The sequence below is a fragment of the Podarcis bocagei genome (assembly GCF_964188305.1).
Source record: "Podarcis bocagei genome assembly, chromosome: 8".
In the NCBI taxonomy this organism is placed as follows: Eukaryota; Metazoa; Chordata; class Lepidosauria; order Squamata; family Lacertidae; genus Podarcis; species Podarcis bocagei.
In genome coordinates this window covers 29,911,750-29,933,362 of record NC_138133.1, presented here as the reverse complement: position 1 = coordinate 29,933,362, position 21,613 = coordinate 29,911,750, and the positions used below count along the sequence as shown (strand labels likewise).

At 43.4% G+C, this 21,613-nt stretch overlaps 1 protein-coding gene and 1 long non-coding RNA gene across 2 annotated transcripts; both read left to right on the top strand.

The window, feature by feature from the left end:
- The first annotated feature begins 2,618 nt into the window (after positions 1-2,618).
- Positions 2,619-10,471, top strand: LOC308592648 (transmembrane protein 14C-like). The gene is made up of 5 exons (XM_081204204.1): positions 2,619-2,785; positions 4,460-4,536; positions 7,262-7,363; positions 8,266-8,353; positions 9,301-10,471. The coding sequence occupies exons 2-5, from the start codon at positions 4,461-4,463 to the stop codon at positions 9,356-9,358; spliced, it is 324 nt and encodes a 107-aa protein (XP_081060330.1). The 5' UTR covers positions 2,619-2,785; position 4,460; the 3' UTR covers positions 9,359-10,471.
- Positions 10,472-13,256: 2,785 nt separating this feature from the next.
- Positions 13,257-14,904, top strand: LOC308592649. Its single transcript, XR_014010599.1, has 2 exons — positions 13,257-13,591; positions 13,921-14,904. It is a non-coding gene; the product is annotated as an uncharacterized lncRNA (long non-coding RNA).
- The last annotated feature ends 6,709 nt before the right edge of the window (positions 14,905-21,613 follow it).

The following is a 21,613-nucleotide window of genomic DNA, read 5'->3' as shown; positions in this document are numbered from 1 at the left end:
GGTGCGCGCAAGCAGTCCGCTAGCCTTGGGAGAGCCGCGGGGCTCTCCCAGGGCTAGCGGATCGCTGCGCTACACCAGGAGCTTGGGGCGTGCTGAGCTCAGCGCGCCCCAAGCTTCTAGGTGCGCGCAAGCAGTCCGCTGCCGCCCCAAGCCTCGCGCACCCGGTGGGACCTCCTGCCGGGTGCGCGAGGCTTGCAGACACTCGCCCGAAGCAGGGGGAGCCCTCCCGAGGGCTCCCCGTGCTTCGGGCGACAGGCTGCCGCCCCAAGCCTCGCGCACCCGGTGGGACCTCCTGCCGGGTGCGCGAGGCTTGCAGACACTCGCCCGAAGCAGGGGGAGCCCTCCCGAGGGCTCCCCGTGCTTCGGGCGACAGGCTGCTGCCCCAAGCCTCGCGCACCCGGTGGGACCTCCTGCCGGGTGCGCGAGGCTTGCAGACACTCGCCCGAAGCAGGGGGAGCCCTCCCCAGGGCTCCCCGTGCTTCGGGCGACAGGCTGCCGCCCCAAGCCTCGCGCACCCGGTGGGACCTCCTGCCGGGCGCGCGAGGCTTGCAGGCATTCGCCCCATAAGACGCACCCCGATTTCCCCTTCATTTTTGGAGGGGAAAAAGTGCGTCTTATGGGGCGAAAAATACGGTACTTGCACTTTTTGGCTTGCTTTCGAACTGCTAGGTTGGCAGGAGCTGGGACTGAGCAACAGGAGCTCACCCCATTGCGGGGATTCGAACCGCCGGCCTTCTGATCGGCAAGCCCTAGAGCAGGGGTCTGCAACCCGCGGCTCCGGAGCCGCATGTGCCTCTTTTACACCTTTGCCGTGGCTCCGGGGCGGATACTAGCGAGGGGAGGAGGCACATTGTGCGCCCCGACACTCCCCACTGTGGCGGGTGCTGTACTGGCTGTGACGTCGCATGGGGACGGTGCGTGCATTAGTCACGCACCATCCCGACGTCACCTTCCCGCCCGCCCACCCGCTACATTGTAAGGGGCATGTACGCTGGTCACTGTTTTGAAGGGGAGTGAAGAACAAACACACACAAAAAAGGTAACTTGTTAATTTAACATTTATTTCTATGAGGAGGAGTAATTCTGAGGGGTCAAACAAAGAAATAATAAAAAAGTGACAAAAAAGTTATTTTTATAATGACGAGTTTTGCGGCTCCCAGGTTTTTTTTCTTCGGAAACGGGTCCAAGTGGCTCTTTTTGTCTTAAAGGTTGCAGACCCCTGCCCTAGAGGCTCAGTGGTTTAGACCATAGCGCAATATAAAAAAGCAAAACCACTGAATGCCCACCAATCATACTGGAGATACATTTGTGAGTGTCATTCATGCTCTCGCCATAGAGACCGCTCCTCTGCCCTCTCCTTGGCAATTAGAAGTCAGGTTAACACACCCACACCCTAGGGTTGCCATATTTCATAGATTCAGGACAAAGTGCTGCCTTTCGGAAATTCCCCATATGGCAGCCTTAGCACACCCTGACTCTTCCAGTTCAACTTGGGAGCAATCCCACTGACTCCCCACTGGCATATTTTGCTTCCTACTAGACCTTTTGATGACAGTGAGGTTTTCTTTTGAGTAAAAAGGCATAGGGTTGCACTATGGACAGAACTAGAATCTTCTCGCATAAATGTAATGGCCTATTGGGATTCTTTTCTGTTTTACTTTTATTGCAACAGTAGTGCAGCAACCAACTTCCTATTCTTATCTGACTGCCCAGTTCATACAAGCAACTTGTTATCTAACTGAAACCATAATAATTTTCAGGGTCCATTCAGCTCATTTGCCAGCACTGACTGGACAGTAGGGTTTCAGGGAGGAAGTCTTCCTGGACCTACATCGAGATGATGGGGATCAAACCTGGGACATTCTGCATACAAAACTCCAGCAGTGAGCTAAGGTCCATGCAATCCTAAATTTGCCTACTTACACAAGTAAATCATACTGAGTTTAATGTGATTTATTCCCAGATAAGCATTTATAGCGTTGCAGTCAAAGGCCAGATCCATATGTTTAAAACACCTGGCTTTTCCCAAAGAATGCTGGGAGTTGTCGTTCTGTGAAGAGGAAACTACAGTTCCCACGATTCTTTGGGGTCAGTCATGTGCTATAAATGTACCACTTTTACTTTTACCACTAAAAATAAATAAATAAAACTACCATACAGGGTTGTTGTGAGGATAAAATTAAATAAATCAAAATACGGTGTGGACTTGCGCTTAATTCCTACCCAGTAAATGTACTTGTGGCTGCAACCTGCCTTAACCAGCCCTGAAGTTTCTAATGAAGGTTTTTAATTTGTTGCAATGTTCGGTGTGGATTTCAGGGTTGCAAGAACCACCCCCCTTGCCCCTGTAAAACAGGCGCTCTCTCTCCCTAATATTCCAGAGAAACTAAAAAGAAAAGTCACTGTTTAGAGCTCGACTCTTTTATGCGTGCAAAGATTAGTTTTGGATGCAACCATTGGGGATTGCACCAGCAGGGTGGAAAAACGCTTTTGCAATGGCTCAGAGGAATGCTCTGATGCTTTGCCTCGCCTTTAATGAAATAACGCCCCACCCCCGGCTATGGTACGTTTGGGTTGACGTAGTAGCTTTCTGTAAGAAAACCAAAGGGCAAGTCGCTGCTTGGCCACGATTTTGCAAATACAACTGGGGTTGTTGCTCTGCTTGGCCCGCGGTCACGTGGGTTGCTGTTTTGTAGTTCTCCCATTGCCCGGCGGGTTCGATATTTGCACGGCTCGGTTTTGTTCTGTTCTTACGTTGTGACTCTTCTGCTGCTGCTCCTGCAGAGTAAGTGACTTTATTCATGGTTTTTCTCTTGTCTTAGAATAAGGCAGCAGCCAGCGAACTGGCTTTGTACTGAACCTTTTGTGAATACTGTATATATAATAGTTGGTGAACAGTGAAGGGATCCTGTGCAGACATAGATGGAAATCGGATTAATATCAGAGGGTAGTGTCCCCCCCCCATTACAAAAATTCAGAGTTTTAATAAAATAATGCCTTATCGATCTAAATTGGAGCTTTTGGTTAAGAGTACAGATTCTTTCTAAGCCTGGGTGTTCCAAGATTTCAAAACAAAACCCCAGAGAATTCTCTACTTACAAGAAAAAAAAACCCCTCCAACAAAACAGATATCTAAATATCAGTAACACATGTGCGTTTATCTTGAAAATAATTGTCAGAGAACTCTTTGCTCTAGTTACATGAAGTTAGAAGAACTTTTTATAGACTGACCAGAAATTAAATAAATTACTACATTTTGAATTCCACCATTGAAAGAAGTATAGGGTATAGTTTTAGCCTCACAACCACACAGTGAGTTAAGTTCAGACTGAGGATTATGTATGTTTTCCTTTAGTCTGTTTCCCTCTCCCCCATAATTTCAAAATTTAGAAGAGCATGCTAAGGAAATGTAACTTTATGAGTCTATTATTATTTAAGTCTGCAGGTGTTTAGCAAACCAATGTATAAACCCAACATTAAAGATGTGTCTGTTGAATTCATTTCATATTTCTGTGTCCATTCCTGGTAAATGTACAGTGGTACCTCAGGTTAAGTACTTAATTCGTTCCGGAGGTCCGTACTTAACCTGAAACTGTTCTTAACCTGAAGCACCACTTTAGCTAATGGGGCCTCCTGCTGCCGCCGTGCTGCCGGACCACAATTTCTGTTCTCATCCTGAAACAAAGTTCTTAACCTGAAGCACTATTTCTGGGTTAGCAGAGTCTGTAACCTGAAGAGTATGTAACCTGAAGTGTATGTAACCTGAGGTACCACTGTACTTACAGACACATCTTACATTGCTCTTTCAGCAAGTGTTTTACAATCCTTACTTCATTTCTCTCCTCTACAGTTTAGAGGTAGGGAATTGCTACTTGCATGGAACACCATTTTTGATTGGTTTCTCCAAAACCACTCAATAAATCCAAGATCAAGCTAATATATTTTTTTCCTTTTGAAAAAGTGTTTTCCCCCCTTATTATTTCTTAAATTAATATACTGCTCTCCATCCAATGATCACAGGGTACCTTAAGGTATAAAAACACAAAAATACATAACCAAAAAAACCCCACATTTAAAGGCCATAAATTGGGGTTTTTCTTCTAAGCAAGTGGGTTTTTTTCATGAGTACTGTCAAAATAAACCGAAACAATGGAGGCTGTGAGCAGGAATATGTTAAATTGTCATTTACCTGCAGTAATCAGGTGTGGGAGAACTTATAGAGTTCTAGTCTTGTCTTCTATATTTTATGGTTGCCCATATGCCTGAAACAATTTAAATTGGTATTTGATGGGCAGGCCAGTAACTTCTGAGACCTTATTTGCAAGGCTGAGAATATGACAAATGCTGTGTCCTAGGAAGAACAGTCTACAGTTTTAGCACAAGGTACAAAAAGTCAATTTGTATCTGATTTCCATTCGTTACAAACATTTACCACATACATATCTCTATTGCATTCCAGAATGGGATTGGACTGGATTGGTTTTGGCTATGCAGCTTTAGTGGCTTCTGGCGGGATGATTGGCTATGCAAAAGCAGGTATAGTATTGATGTCTCCTCACAGTCTTGTTTTCTGGTGTTAAATAGCCATTCCGAACCTGGTGCCCTCTAGCAGTTATTGGACTCCAGCGCCCATCAGCTCTAGCTAACAGAACCAATGGTCAGGGATAATGGGAGTTGTAGCCCCGCACATCTGGAGGGAACCAAGTTAGGAAACGCAGAATTATATTCTCTGAAATGGAGGTCCCTCTTGTAAAAACGGAAAACTATGCATTCCTACTATCAGTCTATATACAGATATCAAGCTGCTGTTACTAGTTTTTGCTGTAGGGTGCTGATTAGCAGTTGTAGGGAACTGATACCCTTCCTATGAGAAACTGCTTTAGAATGATAAAGGCACAGGCAGAGCTATGCTGATAATCTACAGTCTCAAGACCCAAAACGTTTGCGTGTTGCAGGCCATATTGTTTTCCCCTGACTTGCGCACAGTGCCCATCGAGGTGTCACATATTCACTAAAATTTTACTCAGAGTAGTACTGAAATTAATGAAGATTAGGTCCTACAATTTCAATGGGGCTACATAAAACTAAGTTGAATACCACCCATGGTTATTTGAACAAACATGTTGCTCTGTGATTCTAACATGTAGATTTTCATCTCTGCAGCACAGCTAAACAGTGTATCTTGTGTTGCAATGACATTGACAGAACTTATCTACTCTGCCTAGAAACAAGAACTTCCTTAACATTTTGAGGGAAGCAGAAAAACCCCTCAGAAAAAAACAATAATTTGTTTGAGGGGGTTGGAATATATGTAACATGTATTTTCCTACCAAACCTAACATACACGCAGCTACGTAGGCAGCAAGTAATGTATTTTGTGTTCATAGAGGGAAATAATTGTTGGGGGTTTTTTTTCTCCCCATGGTTTTATTTCTACAAATGAATAATTTAACAAGAAAGGTCTCTCAAGAACTGATGGTAGCAGTTCTGTAACAAAAGCCGTTCGGGGCATATTTTTCTCTGGGCTTGCATGTATAACTTCCATTAACCTTGATGGAAAATCGATGTATTGATTTGTGATGATACTCTTCACGTGGTGAGGGGCTTCTTACAGGATTCCTCTTGCAGCATTTTGAGTAGTTGGAATGATGGTTAGAGACATAATGGTCGCTGAGAATAAGTGTCAAGGTGGGGAGGGGTGGACCCAGATGGAAGATTTTTTTTGTTTTGTTTCTTTTGTCCTTCATTTTAACTCCTCTGTGGCTGGAAGGCAAGCAAATCAAAATTTAAAAGAGGGAAGCAACAACCTAATGCCTTGTTTTTTAAGAGATCTAGGAGAAGAGATCTAAGCATTTGAATTCCAGGACTGGCTTAAGGGCATTATGAAAATGACAGATCACACACTGCTTATGAGAATAACAAATCATTGCAAGTCATTTCAGTGGCATGATGGAAGGAAGGCAGAATGCCTAGACAGAAAATACTCAAGGCCGTTTTAACAGTGCCCTTGATGCTTCAAGTCCAATTAGGTTTGACCTGCAAATGGAACAAGTGGTGTTAGAAATCGGTGTTGAGTGCTCCCTTAAGCCTTATTAATGGCACCATTCACCAGTAGCCAAAGGTGGTGACATTTCATCAATTTCGTTTGCAGGTCACCTCTTTATATATAAACTGATAATGGGAGTAGAAGCAGCCTCCTGAGGCCACTTTCCTAGAATAGTGCAGGATTATCCTTTGCCCAGAGTAACTGTACTAAGGGCTCATTTAAAAGGACACTAAAGTGAATGTTGAGTTACACCAAAGTAAATGTTGAGTTTTACTATGGGGAAGTTGTGAGGAGACAACAGAAAGAACAGGGGGTATGTGCTTGTTTGCTTTTTAAGGTAGATTTCTATTTCTGGTTTGTAGGCTGGCCCGATGTAATGTCAAACTTCGATGTGATCAAACCATAAAGTGAGAGAGGGAATTAGAGTGCATGAGAGAAGGAGCGAGTATCTATGTTCAGCACCTGGACAAAAAAACAGGCCATGGTTTGCTGTTATATATGAACAACATCTTCATCTTTGAATAGATGGGCAATACTACTAGCCTTTTTTATTATGTGAAAAATATGTTCAGCCTTCAAGTATTTAAAAGGGGAAATTTAAATAGTTGGGGTAAACCTTACCTGTTTCCCAGATGGCACATATGATTATGAGGTTAGCATAGTGCACTGGTCTTCCATCTGGTGGGCTGCAGCCTGATTCAAGGTGGGTTGCAATAGGAGTTTAAAAAATGGGTCCTCAAATGCATGTTTTGATGACAAGTGGGTTCTTAGTCTGAATAGGTTGAAGATATCTGGGACAGCAGATACCACATATTTGGAAGGCAGGACTTTTCATGTTTTTCAGACCATGTTTTTCAATACCAACAGGCAACATTGCACCTACTTAATTTTTTTTTTTTTTTAACAATATACAGTCATCTTTCTCCTCTGTTTTTAGCATGCTCTACCTTCCTTTGCCTTCACTTACCAAAACCTTCAAAGAAAATGGTGGTCCCACTGGTGCGACCAACCTTGGTGTGCCTTACATGCGGATCTGACCCCACCAGTTCAGAGCTTGCACTATAAAGCATCAGATCAAATCAAATATTAAACATTTGAGCAATGCTTTTTTTTTAGCTGAAAATTACTTAGAACAGAATAAATTTTGTTGGTTTGGTTTATGTACCCCGTTTTTATCTACAGCTTAACAAACATTACTTGTTTTATTTATTCCAGGTAGTGTCCCATCTTTAGCTGCTGGTCTTCTTTTTGGGAGTTTAGCAGGACTTGGAGCTTACCAACTTTCTCAAGACCCAAAAAACATTTGGCTTTCACTGAGTAAGCATAACTGGGGAAATGTATATATGTGAATTACGTAAAAGTAACTTTTAACCACAACCCTTTGAATGCATCTAATGCATTTTATTTCATTGGTGTACTATAACAACAGCAACAAAACCACTTGATACAAGCAGCAAAGTTAAATACCAATTTTATCAGGAGGCTGATTTGGAATAAATGTGGGGTCCTTTCATGTATAGTGTTGTGTGTTGTACCAGGAAGCTGATTCTGGAGCACACGTGCATAGCATAATTTGATGAATTAAACCACATGTGTCAGTTAAAGCAATCCTAAACACACTTACTAGGGAGCTACCCCATCCAAACACAGTAGGACATCATCAGGGATGATGGGAGTTGTAGTCCATCATCTGGAGGACAGCTGGTTCCCCATCCCTGCTCTGAGATATATCCCATGCTCCCTATTGTGTGCTGTGATGCAACCTGCAATTAGGAAAGTGCCTCTGAACATCCCTTAAGAGTACATTTTGTCAGCTGCTTAGCCCAATTGCACAATGCTGGCTTTTTCACTACTTTTCTCTGAGGTTAGATTTTAGGTAGAAGTAGATTATTCATCTTACAGTTCATCATTTCTGTCTGGCAATAATAATAGTAATAATAATAATGTGTAATTTGAACTTGGTGTGAAATTTCTGGAGCATTTTGTTGATTAGGTGGTCAACAAATTTTCAAAATAAATATTAAATAATTGTTTGGTTGAAGTTGTTACTAAGGAGTGTAAAACGGTTACATTGGTACACATCTTTGAGCTGTGTGTGTCCTTGTTTGTTTGCGCATGTGACATAATAAAGTTGATAACTTGGCTTTTTTAATCATTGCCCTCAAGTGGGCAGAAACACCCCTGATATAATGCTGCTTCTGTTTCTATCTTTCAATTAGTTGCTTCTGGAACCTTAGCTGGTATTATGGGCATGAGATTCTACAACTCGGGGAAATTCATGCCTGCAGGACTGATTGCTGGTGCAAGGTATTATGCTGCATGTTTATTTTATTTATTTTGCTTTTGACATTAAGGCTGCATTCCTGTTGCATACATGCCAGTTAAAATCAATGGGACATACCGGTACTTCTAAACAGGCACAGTTAGGATCAGGCTGTAGTTTTAGTTTTATAAAATTGCATTCTAGAAACTGTATTGCATAACACTTTTTTGGGATAAGCAATTTCGTTGTGCATTTCGGTACTTTTTATTAGATAAGATCATTTTGTTAAGCAAGATCTGGTTTAGGTTGACCCATTCCATGGCTTTCAAGACTATACATGCCGGCCACCTTTCGAAACCTTCTCTTCTCCCCCTGCTCCATCTCCCATAATCTATATTCCACTCATTGGCAACTAAATCCTCTTATTAGCCATCCCTTCAGCCAATCAGCAGTTGACTTGTTGATAGCTTAATTAAAATTCTTAAGTTGCCTTTCTTAAACATGTCCCAAGATGAGTTACAGATATACAAAATACACAACATTGTAAATTGAAACAACAGTGAAATCATATAATACTAAAAGCATGCATTCCATAAAAATTAACAAAACAGAACTGGTGTATTCTGAAGCCAAATCAACCTGGTGGCTACGTCTGCATTTCTCCAGGAAGGGAGATTTTCTCATTTGCACTGTAGACCCCTTGGGAGAGATGGGGGCACAGACTGTCTTAGCACTGCCAAAAAATGAGACAAGCGTTACCTGGTCCTGAGGAACTGCATGGTTCCAGTTTGGGAAGGCTGAGAGTTGGGGCTACAGACAGAACGAATAACTACTGGACAACATGTTTGCTTTCTCCTATTTCTGTCCCAGCCTCCGAAATAAAATATTGGAGGTGTGTTGCACATGCAGTGAGTCAGAAGAGCAATTGTGTAGGAGGCGGCTTCACACACTTCTGTCATATAGATAAACTTGACTACATTTTCCTTTAAAGCCTGCTGATGGTTGGGAGACTTGGACTGAAGATGTATGAGAAGCCACATGAAGAATAACAGGACCTCACACAAGGCTTGAGACACATGGATAAGAAGACTGAACACCAGGCACCAGGATGAATGTGCTATGGGAAAGAGAAGGACAAAGAAAGAGCACACCCTAAATATCGAGGGTCCTAATTCTTAAAAACATATGATAGAGGTCATTGACAGTGTCTTATTGTGTACAGAAATGTTTCCTTTTCACATTCTAGAAGTAACTACTGTTTATGATATGAAATTCAGTGTGGTATATTTGTTGTCGATGAAGACAATGTGTGTTGACTGGAAAGGCAAAGGCAGGCTTTTGGCTCAACCGATAAAGAGATTATAAATTATAAGGCAGCAGGGAAGGCGTGGCTGAATGCAGTTTTTATCTGTTCTGCTGCATGGAAGCAGCAGAGAACAGGGTCGGCCTGGCTACCACCATGGCCCATATTGCTTTATTCTAAAAGCTGTGGGAATAGTCCCTTATGCTGGTGTTCTGACGTAACAGTACTCTTCCAAATTCACGTAGTAATAACATTTACAAGGATGTATATAAAGGCAAATTTGATAGAGTCTGAGAGCCCTCACCTTACCTGCTTCTTATAGCACGTCCAGGGAGCCTTTGTCACTTCAGATGTTGGATTCCAACTCCCATCAGCCTCAGCCAGTAGGGTCAATGGTCAGGGATGATGGGAGTTGTGGTCCAGCAACCACTGGAAAGCCACAACATACTCACCCCTCTTACATATAAGGATGTTTTTGCAGCCATTGTAAGTCGCTGCAGTTTCAGCAGGAGAGGATCAGGCTTAACCCTGATGGAGTTTTCAGCTAGGAGCTTGCTTCTATAGAAACATAAGGGTAATATTTTTCTTACCATGTTAAGTAAAATGCTACTGGTTTTTGTTTTTAATTAAACAGATAGAATTATGGTAGTCAAGACTATTCTTTACTGGATTGGTATACTTTTGTGCTCTTCTTTTTTCGAACTTATTTTTATTATTATTTTTGAAAGATGCAGTCTTTGATCATATATCCATGTCTTTATCTTTTTTAATATAATGAATTGGGAGTTGGTGGGAAATATTGAATTCAATCCATATATGCTATTTTCTTACAGCATTAAACCCTATGCAGACGACTTGACATTTCTGTTGTGATTGATTTAAAGGTAACAATTGCTTTCGTAGTGTTTGTAACCAAATGGAAAAAAAGTTTCCATAGTTATTGTGTGATGCATCCATAAAGAGTGGAGGTTCAGGCAAAAACCTTAGTCTGATTGCCAGTGTGTAGAATGTGGGCCTGTGCTGTGTGATGGGCAGAAATTCATCAGCGATCCTGTAGTCCTATGATGAAAAATGCTCTATGCACCTCTACCAGCAAAAAATAACAACGTTGTTGGGTCCCCTGCCCTGAAGAAGAATGAATGGGAGCTGTTTGTTGCTAACTAACATTCAGTTAGTCTTGTTAGGGGTTTGTTTCACTCATGACCCAACTATGTACTGCAGAAAATAAGAATGGTTAAAATTCTTTGGTTTGCACTATTACATGGGTGCTAAAACCAAAGGATTTATTATGTGCTTGGCAGGCCACAATATCTGGCTAGTGTGCTACCTTTAGTCTGGGGGAAGCATTGGACAATTTTGATAGCCTACTATAGATTGAACATGCACATATAGCACACAGCATCTCTGTATGATAGTACGGATGACATGAAATGATAGGCTAAATCCACTTCTGCATTTTAGGCAGCCAATGTGAATGGATAACAAGGGAAAGGTCAAAAGTGATGGGGTACAACAAGCTTAGGGGAGGAGCCCCCAAGCAGACCTCTCCAGAGACAAATGTATGGCTCTGGTTTGAACAGACACATTAAAATAATATGTTGTGTGTGGATTGTATCTGCATTAGCATTTGCAGGTTGAGACGACAGAGGGTGCTAAAAAGCTTTGCTGTCTCAGATAGGATTAATATGGAATTAAAAAAACACACAGATGAAACATGAAAAATTAAAGTAAATCCAAACTTCTTGGATAGAAATTGTGCTGTTATGATAAGACATGCTTGCTGGCTAAAGAAACTTGTACATGAGAACGGAATTGAATTACAGGAATGATGGTTTGCAACATACTCTTGAGTTCAACATTATGGGAGCTGTTGTCCTGCAGCATTTGGAGGGCTACAAATTCCCTAACCTGGACATACTCCCATCTGATCTTCAGGAGCCACTTCCCTGTACAGTGGTACCTCAGGTTAAGAACATAATTCGTTCCGGAGGTCCGTTCTTAACCTGAAACTGTTCTTAACCTGAGGTACCACTTTAGCTAAGGGGGCCTCCCGCTGCTGCTGCGCCGCTGCCACACAATTTCTGTTCTCATCCTGAAGCAAAGTTCTTAACCCGAGGTACTATTTCTGGGTTAGCGGAGTCTGTAAGCTGAAGCGTCTGTAACTTGAGGTACCGCTTTACTGAGAGAATTAAGAAGCTCTCTTAAACTAGATTACCTGAATGAGTCAGGGAAAGGTAAATCCAGTGATGACCAACTGCAGGCTGGTTCCTGAACTTTCTCATTTCAACATGAGATATATATATATAGAGAGAGAGAGAGAGTGTGTACAAAACATCACCCTCCAGCAAGTATTTACATGCGAAATATGCTGACAGACAAGCACTATTTGGATCAGTTTCATGGCCAGCAGCAGAAGAGGGTACAGAATCCAAATCCACTTTGTAACCTCAAGTAAGGAATCCTAACACTCATGCAGGAAAGGCAATTAGCTGTGTAAGTAGCAGAGCCTCACTGGAACAAAGGTTGTAATGTTCCTTCAAAGGCACAGGGGACTTGCTTATCAGGTGCACTGTAGAAAAAGAGATGGAATTAATGTTATCCCTTAGCAGGGCTGCAGGGTCTGGCAGATTTATTAGTCCCTTCCTCTCATAAACATGTCATCCTCAGGAGTTGATTCCAAATTCTGTTTTATTAGCGTTCAGCTCCACATCAAGAAGAGCTTAAACAGGCTGCTGAAGAACAGTGGGGAGAAAACGCATTAAATGTTTCTAAGACAAAAATAGGTGCAGTTGAACCTTGGATTGTTAGACAATGCTTGGAAATGCAGGATTATGTTCTCAGGGCTGTGAGAACTGTGTTGTCTCAAATTACTAGAAGCTGCTCATCGTGGTTAAGAGTGTGATCCAGGGAGTTCCAGGTTCAATCTCAACTTAATTCACTACATGAGCTATTCAGCTCCTTTCTAATAATTATTATAATTATTATTATTTATTTATACCCCGCCTATCTGGCTGGGTTTCCCCAGCCAGTCTGGACAGCTTCCAGCATATATAAAAATGTAATAAAACATCCAACATTAAAAACTTAAAAACATTAAAAATCTACAGCTAGGCTTGTCAACTGATCACAAAATGAGAGTCCCCCACTGGGTGGTGGTGGTTGTTTTTTAAATACCTCTAAGGTGGTTGCTAGATGTTTCTGTGCAGAGTCTCGGAATCTAAACCATTGCTAGAGTTTTTGAGTAAAAGCAGCATCATGTTCATGTGCACTGAGGTACCTCATTAGAGCTGAGCATCCATTTAACTCCCTGTTCCACGCAAGGTTGCTCCATGCATGTGGTTCTTCCTGAGCCACTTCTTACAGACTCTGAAAGAGGTGCAGAAGTCCAGAAGAAACAGGATGAACATTGTGGCGGCAGAACAATGCGGTAGTGGTTGGATATCTAGGTGGAAAAGAGCACAGGGCCCCTGCACCCTCAACAGTTGTGTAGAAGAGTTTCAACTGATGTATCTCCATTACTCACTAAGCCACCCTAGGTAATAGTGTGACATGCAGTAGCGGAGATTGCTCTCATACTTGCTTTGCTGTCATAGAAACTAGGAGAACACAGTCCATCACACTTTTCAGAAGCAAAGAGATTTGGGTTGCTTTGGTTTTGGTTTTTTTGCTATTTGCTCTGCTCCCAAACCACTTCGGTTTGCCAGTCTGAATCCCCCAGCCACCTTACCAAGTAGAGTGAAATGACTGCCTCAGGTCATGAAAGGGAAAAGCAAACTATTAACAGCTTCTGCTCCTTTCAGCTCCCTGCATGTCCCCAAAATCAGCTCTGGAGGGTTGAGAGGCATGGAGGAAGAGAGGAAACGGAAGTCCCATTGCGCCAGCACAACTATGCACAGAGAGCATTGGATACAACTCATTGTATTTGTACTCCAGGGAGAGGCTTTGTTGTTTCAGGCACCAAAATATCTGTAATACAGTGGTGCCTTGCAAGACGAAAAGAATCCGTTCCGTGATTCTCTTCGTCTAGCGGTTTTTTCGTCTTGCGAAGCAAGCCCATTGACGGATTAGCGCTATTAGTGGCTTTTAGCGGCTTATCTGCTGATCAGATCATCTGATAAGCTGCTTAGCGGCTTAGAAAAGGGGGGGGGAGGGAAAAAACCCTGCAGGAACTCGCAAGACATTGTCGTCTTGCGAAGCAAGCCCATAGGAGATTCGTTTTGCGAAGCACCTCCAAAACGGAAAACTCTTTCGTCTAGCGAGTTTTCCATCTTGCGAGGCATTCGTCTTGCGGGGCACCACTGTACAAAGCTACTAGTTGCAAGCATCAGTGAAAGAATGAATGTAATACACACTGAACTACGCAGAGATGGTGTACAATATTGTTTGGAGTTTTGTTGGCATTAATGTCATCTGAGTACCTAAAAAAATGTGAGGCCTGCAGCTTCATATTCTAAATATTTTTCAAGCCATAACCCCTAGGTAACATTTAGCCATGTGAAGTTATTGCCAGTGTATAAGTAGCTTGTTGTCACAAGTATGATTTGTTGCCATTATTTTTGCCTAGAGAAGAATCTGAATTTGTTACTGCAAGGTGGAAGGGTGTTAGCTCAGAATCCCAGATAGTCTTCAATTTATTGCAAGGCTGACATTACAAGGCGATCAAAATAATTACAACAGTACCAGATCCTTCCTGTTTCTAAAGGGCAATTAAAAGAGAAAGAATTTGTCTGTATATCAATGGAGAATGAGACTGAAGCTAGGAAAGAACAAGGATTGGCCAATTAAACAGCCTTATTAAATGAGAGCTAATTATGTTAATCTCTCCATTTCTTCCCTACCCCAGGCTTAATGCAGCCACAATGAAGAGAGGTTTGGACAAAGGCAGCTCACAAAGGTCAACCTAGCCTTAATTGTCTTGTTTAAACTTATACTCTCAAAGTATAAGTTGCTGTCTTGAATGAAAATGTAGCATTGTGACACTGCAAAACTAGCTGCATTACAAATTATTCTTGGCTTCAGTGCTCCATTTCATGGGATTAATTTTTTCCCAAAGTGATATAAGCAGAGCTAAAATGTTAGTATAGCATCAATCTTGTTTATGATATTTATATTAGTTGGAGTGTTTGATCTGCCGCTGCTTCGTTCTTTCACTATTGGTTATTTCAGATTTTAGTGTTGTTTTAATATGCTGACTAGATAGTAAACTGCTTTGAGCATTTATTTAAACAGAAAGGCGGGATAAAAATATTTTAAAATGAATAGCAAAATAAATTGAATAAATTTTACAGCCAACATGCTAAATCTTTACACAGAAGATGTCCTGATGCCAAGGCACAATTCAGTGGTGGTGTAGAGGAGGAAATTTCAGCTGGTGTAACTTGTGTGTCTCCTGACGGACCATCATTACCTGCCAAAATTCCCCCCTCTAGAAAGCTAAAGGTCATTCTAGCCCAGGTTTGTCAGTGCAGTACGCTTGGGCACCAGTGTGCCCAACAGTACCTACAAAAGGTTTTAGTAAAAAAATTCCTTCCTTCAAAAATCCACAATGCTTTTGAGTAGCTGCTTTTCCCACTCAGTTGCTGTTGCAATGGGTTGACCTCTCCTACATAGCCCCATGGCAGCCATTTTGTGTTCTGCCCCACCTGCACACCAACCATTTCATTACTGGCCCCATGGCACTTTCTCAAAATCACAAATGTGCCCACTGTCTATTAAATGTTTGGAAAAAGTCAGAAGCCCAAGGCAGTACAGTGGTACCTCGGGTTAAGTACTTAATTTGTTCCGGAGGTCAGTTCTTAACCTGAAACTGTTCTTAACCTGAAACACCACTTTAGCTAATGGGGCCTCCTGCTGCCGCCGCGCCGCCAGAGCACGATATCTGTTCTCATACTGATGTAAAGTTCTTAACCCAAGGTACTATTTCTGGGTTCGTGGAGTCTGTAACCTGAAGCGTATGTAACCTGAAGCGTATGTAACACGAGGTACCACTGTATAAGTTCCTCAACTAAGTTTATTCAACATTTGTCAGTGACAACAGCTCACTCATAGGAACACAAGAACCAAACTGACTGGACAACACAATAATAATGCCGAGCATGAACTGACCGTTGACAGTTGACAGTTGAAAGAGTATGCACTTACTTGCCATTAGAATGTTCGTCTACCAACGCTTCTATGATTGGTTAGAACGCACCTTGTAACATAAAATGTGTTAAACCCAATATATAACACTCCTCCCCCAAACTTCCTTAAAAAAGGAACAAACATAGTCATCAAGGTGTGCCAGCCTTTTCTGCTCCCGCTGGGACCATCGTGGTTTCTGTGCCCAAGTGGGTGACCCAGGAGGTTCCTCCGGTACCCGTGGTCTGAGTGGGGTGGTCAGCGAGACCGACTTTGAAGGGGTCACTGCTGATAGAGCCTGTGTTTGCCCTGCTGGGGTAACTCAGTCACCGGCAACCTGTCTGGTTCCCACCCTGGCCTGGGCACAGAATCTCCCGAGGTACCCTTGTCCTCTGGTTCTACTTGAAGTTCTGTGTTCGGAGGTGCCCTGGCTGATCTGGTCGAGGTGTCCCTTTCAAACCAGTCCCCCCTCCAACCCATCCTCGTAGGAAACCGGACCTGTACAGCGGGCAATGATACCAGGGACCCAACCCTGTCCGGGCCCATAGTTTCGGACGTACACAGTGTCCCCTGGGGAGAACCCTCTTGAAGCCCCCTGCACCACAGTGGATGGTCATTGCTCAAGAGCCCAGTCAGGGTGCATACAATAAAGGAGGGTAGTGAGCCTCCTCCCCATAAGCAACTCTGCCGGGCTCGGCCAGTCACTGCACTTGAGGTGATGTGTTGGGCCAATAAGAACTCCACTAACCGGAGAGTCTAGTCTCCATGAACTATGCGCCTAAGTGCATTTTGGTAGAACGGACCATGCATTCAGCTTGGCCGTTAGTCGCTGGGTGAAAAGGAACGGAACGAATGTGGCGGATTCCATTCTTGGTTACAAATTCTTTGAATTCCGCCAAAGTAAAAGCGGTCCCATTATCACTCACCAGTGTGTCCGGCAAGCCGTGTGTCGCAAATAGCTTCCTAAGCACGTTTATAGTCGCTCTAGCAGACACAGTTGAGGTCGGCACCACCTTTAGCCACTTGGACTGAGAATCGACTACTATTAGGAAGTGTTGGCCCTGAAAAGGCCCCGCGAAATCCACGTGCACCCGGGACCATGGGGACTGTGTGGACTCCCAGGACTGTACTGGTGCCTTGAATGGATCTGACTGGGAGACCTGGCAGGGCTCGCAACGTTTCACCCAGCCCTCTATCTCCGCATCTATGCCTGGCCACCACACATAGCCATGGGCCAATGCCTTCATCTGGACGATCCCCGGGTGAGACACGTGCAGCCCTTCTAATACTTTTTTACTTAACAGGATGGGGGGACGACTATGACACAGCTACCCCATAACACGCATCCTCGGTGAGTAGAAAGCTTGTATTTGCGGGCTGTGTAGCATGAAAATTCTGGACCCAGCTTCCCGGGTCACCCCCTCCCCACCCAGTCTGAGACGCGGGACAACAGCCTATCCTTCACTGTTGTAGCGGCAATGTCCTTCACATGCAAGGGCTGGTCTGGTAAGAACACAAGAACCAAACTGACTGGACAACACAATAATAATCCCGAGCATGAACTGACAGTTGACAGTTGAAAGAGCATGCGCTTACTTGCCATTAGAATGTTTGTCTACCAATGCTTCTACGATTGGTTAGAACACGCCTTGTAACATAAAATGTGTTAAACCCAATACATAACACTGTCCAAATAGGTTGGCAAACCCTGATCTAGTCCAATCTAAGAACATCAGAACTGTCACTCAGTGCTAGAGCAGTTGCCCGATGAGTTCAGATACTTGTCTGCTGGAAGATGCCTCAGATTCACAAAACAGGCTTTATCGATGCCTAAGGAAGATTCACAAGGCAGGCTTCATCTTTATTTTCCTCCCCAGCTGTGAATTGCCAGCATCCGGTAGTCAGAGCCCTCCTGTCTTTGCATACAGACAAAGGATGCCCTCATCACTAACAGCCATCAACAGATCTGTGTAACGTGTAAGCATTACTCACTTGGAAGAGTCAACATGAGTACAAAGCGGTGTGGGGCCATAACTTTAGTGCTGCCTCCATAATCAGACCAGCTGCTTGCATGTTTTAGTTTAACTTCTGCACTGGGGAACTTTCTCTACTCGTGTAGACTTCCCATGTGATTTAGATCCCCAATCTTCCCCTGTTCTAAATTGTGAGGAAAAAGGTTCCCCGCAGCAAAAGTGCTGGGAAGCGGGCCCATGACATTTTGCTGCCTGAGGCAAAGGACACCCCATGCCACGTACAGTACAGAAGCTGAAGGAGCTGGCAGGAATACAGGAAGCTGCCTTATACTTAGTCCATACCTTCTGGCATTCCTTGGATGAAAATAGGGACATTTCTCACCCTGCCAATGGGAGAAATAGGGACATTCCAGGATAAAATAAGAAGCCGGGAAGGCTTTTGTATTTCCAGGACAATTGGTACACCTGGAGGGTATGTTAGTCAAACCAATACTGAGCCTAGCTCACCACTGTGCACTGAGTGGCAGTAGCTCTCCAGGGCTTCTGACAGAGAATATTTTTTCGTCCTACCTGGAGATGCTAGGGATTGATAGCAGGGACTTCCTGCATGCAAAGCAGGTTCTCTATCACTGCACTACAGCCCTTTCCCCCCGAAGGGCTATTCCAAGACTGCTGATGGACGGTGTCCGCCATTGCCACCGCTGAAGGCTTTCTAGAGGGCAACAGGGCAGGCTATGCTTCCATTTTTTGCTTCCCCAACCTCTGCTGCTTGGGGCAACAGTCTCACTCAAATGGTAGGGCTGGGCCTGCATAAGAAGCAGGCCATTTTGGGAGTAGGGAGAAAGGTGTCCTTCTGCAGCCTCTTTCTGCTCACCTTGCCATTCACACAAACAACACCTGAGTAGAGCTACTGCCATCTTGTCTTTTCTTTCTTTCTTTCTTTCTTTCTTTCTTTCTTTCTTTCTTTTTAAAGAATAAAGCTGTTTACCTTAGCAGCCATCGCATACTTCCAGTGGTAGAGTGAATATTGACAGATAAATATATGTTTCTCGAAGAAATGAAATACTTGTGGACATATCTGCGTTCAGAGCTGCAAGTTAAACAAAACAAAAAACAAAAAAATAGGATTCTGGTCTGCAGCGCCACTGACTCAGACAGAGACACTCAGTGGCACCTTGCCCGGTTGCAGAGGTCTGTAGGACTGGTGTCGAAAGCAGTAAGGAGAAGGGATCGATATACAGCACATCATAATTTAATGACCCAGGCTCTCAAGATCAACCTTCTTTTGTTCTCCGGTTTGTTTTAATGCTTCACCATTGTTGCGCTCACAAGGTACTAGAATTTTTGATACTGTATGTTTTGAAAGTTTTCACTCATCCAGGGAGGCTGTTGATGGGTTTGGAAGTGTGTCAATAAGCTATTCGAAGTTCTTGAAAACTTGAAAAGGGATTTATCTGATAAACACTGTAAATTTGATGCTGAATGCCAGTTACTTATGAATGGCTGAGATAGGCTTTTGCCAGTGCTGGGAATTGTAGTTCTGTGAGGGATTCTCCTAACAACTCTCAGCACCCTCAACGAACTACAGTTCCCATGATTTTTTGGGGGAAGCCGTGGCTGCTGAAGTGGTATTGTAGCACCCGGCTTGTGGTTAACGCTTAGCTGGAATGAAATATTCAACGCAGCAATAGAGAAATTAAAATAATAATTTATTTGTCAGACAAATAAATGATAGACACAGTGGTATATGGTTACCAAAGCTCTGCCTCCTCCAGCCCTGATGGCCAGCACTTATATTTCCTCAGCCCAGCCCCCTTGCTCCTCCTTTGGCTGCCTCTGTCCAATCAGCCTGGTTGAAATTCCTATTGGCTGTTTGCTAGAACCAATCATAAAAGATACACCCATTTCCTATTACCTTTTATGGGAGACAAAGAGCTATATTTCCTTCTATCCATAAATGGCAGACAAGTAGCCATATATCTCATATTTGCCTCGACAAGGCACCTTAATTACCAGATCACCTTTTGCCCCTGTTGCCCCTGCATTCCAAAACAAATGGCTAAAACAAATGGCTCATGATATTAAATTCTATCTACACAGAGATCTTGGATTCACATTCTCACACACCATCAATGAAATAAGAATCTAACATAAGAATCTAACATTTCTTACTTTCTAATTCCTTTGCATAATTACATTAAGCCAACAAATCTCATACATAACATAGATAGCTTTTTAGAAGAAAAGGCCTTTGCAAAGTAAAAAAGGAACTCAGTAAAAACAGCCTCAAAAGAAGCCTCTTCAGTTTACACCCCCCTTTCCCAGCCAGCTGCTTTTCCCATTAGCTCTTCCCAAAATTTATTGCCCTTTAACTCTCTCAGGTAAAGGTAAAGGGACCCCTGACCATTAGGCCCAGTCGTGACCGACTCTGGGGTTGCGGCGCTCATCTCGCTTTATTGGCCGAGGGAGCCGGCGTACAGCTTCCGGGTCATGTGGCCAGCATGACTAAGCCGCTTCTGGCGAACCAGAGCAGCGCACGGAAACGCAGTTTACCTTCCCGCCAGAGCGGTACCTATTTATCTACTTGCACTTTGACGTGCTTTCGAACTGCTAGGTTGGCAAGAGCAGGGACCGAGCAACGGGAGCTCACCCCATCGCAGGGATTCGAACCGCTGACCTTCTGATCGGCAAGTCCTAGGCTCTGTGGTTTAACCCACAGCGCCACCCGTGTCCCTAATATACCTTAAACCTCAGGAAAATATGGCTAGAGTCTGATGGGAGGCACATGGTATTATTTTCTGTTAAACAATAAATCTTACTATTTACCAACTCTTAATTAGTGTTTTTGCAGCTTGATTGTATTCTGTAATATGTAGGGTCAGTGTAACATTTGCTCCCAGCCTGTAATTTCCTTTTACAACTTTGAGAAACTTGTCTCCTGCTACTGCTATAAATCAGGGGGGCCCTTGTTCAGGAGAGCAGGAAGATAAACAACTGCCAAAGTACTTAGCCAGCTGGTTTCTGCCTGGCATGAAACATACAAACATTTGTAAATATATCTTTAAGCTTCTTTTAAAATACAGGCCTTGATCAGATGCCTCAGTATGAGAGTGTTTTGACTGTGTGGTGTGGATTTGCACTTGTGCAGTAGAACTTCTCCTTCCCTGTGCACCCACTTAGTCTGTTCTGGGGGTTCCCTCAACCATCCAGAGCAGCTTCAGGGAGGATGCGGGAGGAGGCGAGGGGAGAGTTCTGTTGTGCAGGAGTAATTGAATGAGTGCATTGGATACCATCCCAAACCTGCTGATACACAAACTTTTATATAGATCAGTGATTGGGAACATGTGACCCTCCAGATGTTGGACCTCAATTCCCATAATCCCAGACGGTAGGCTTTGCTGGCCGGAGCTGATGGAAGCTGGGAATCCAACAACGTCTGCAGGGCCACAGATTTCCTAATCCCAGAGATAGATCGCATGGTCACAAGGGCATTCTTGGAAGTGTTCCATAATGGTTACTTGGTGGCCTCTGATTTCAAATCAGTGTGTTTTTTTATTCTATACAGGTAACTATTCTATACTATTTTATTCTACACAAGTAACTCGCATCTTATGCTTATTTTACTTAGGGTGGTACTCAGAGTAGACCCACTGAAGTTAATGGTGGACAGAATTTAAATGAGATAAATAAAGGCCTGTCTGCCAATCTCTTCCCAAGCCAGTTCCATCCAGCACCTCTCTTGACAAGCTAAATACAGGAGAGGCTAGACTAGGGTTGCCATATTTCAAAAAGTGAAAATCCAGATACAAAAGTTCAGCTTTTTGTTTTGTTTTGCCCAAAGTAGCTGAGCTACATTGAACTCAAATTCTTGAGCTATTTTTAAGTAAATTCGCCAGAATCTAGGCTTT

Bases quoted from the DNA above. Each gene is read 5' to 3' on its own strand.
- LOC308592648 (XM_081204204.1), top strand. From the start codon at position 4,461: ATGGGATTGGACTGGATTGGTTTTGGCTATGCAGCTTTAGTGGCTTCT. The intron at 7,364-8,265 runs GTAAGCATAACT...TCTTTCAATTAG, and splicing joins AAACATTTGGCTTTCACTGA to TTGCTTCTGGAACCTTAGCT. The intron at 8,354-9,300 runs GTATTATGCTGC...TTTCCTTTAAAG, and splicing joins GGACTGATTGCTGGTGCAAG to CCTGCTGATGGTTGGGAGAC.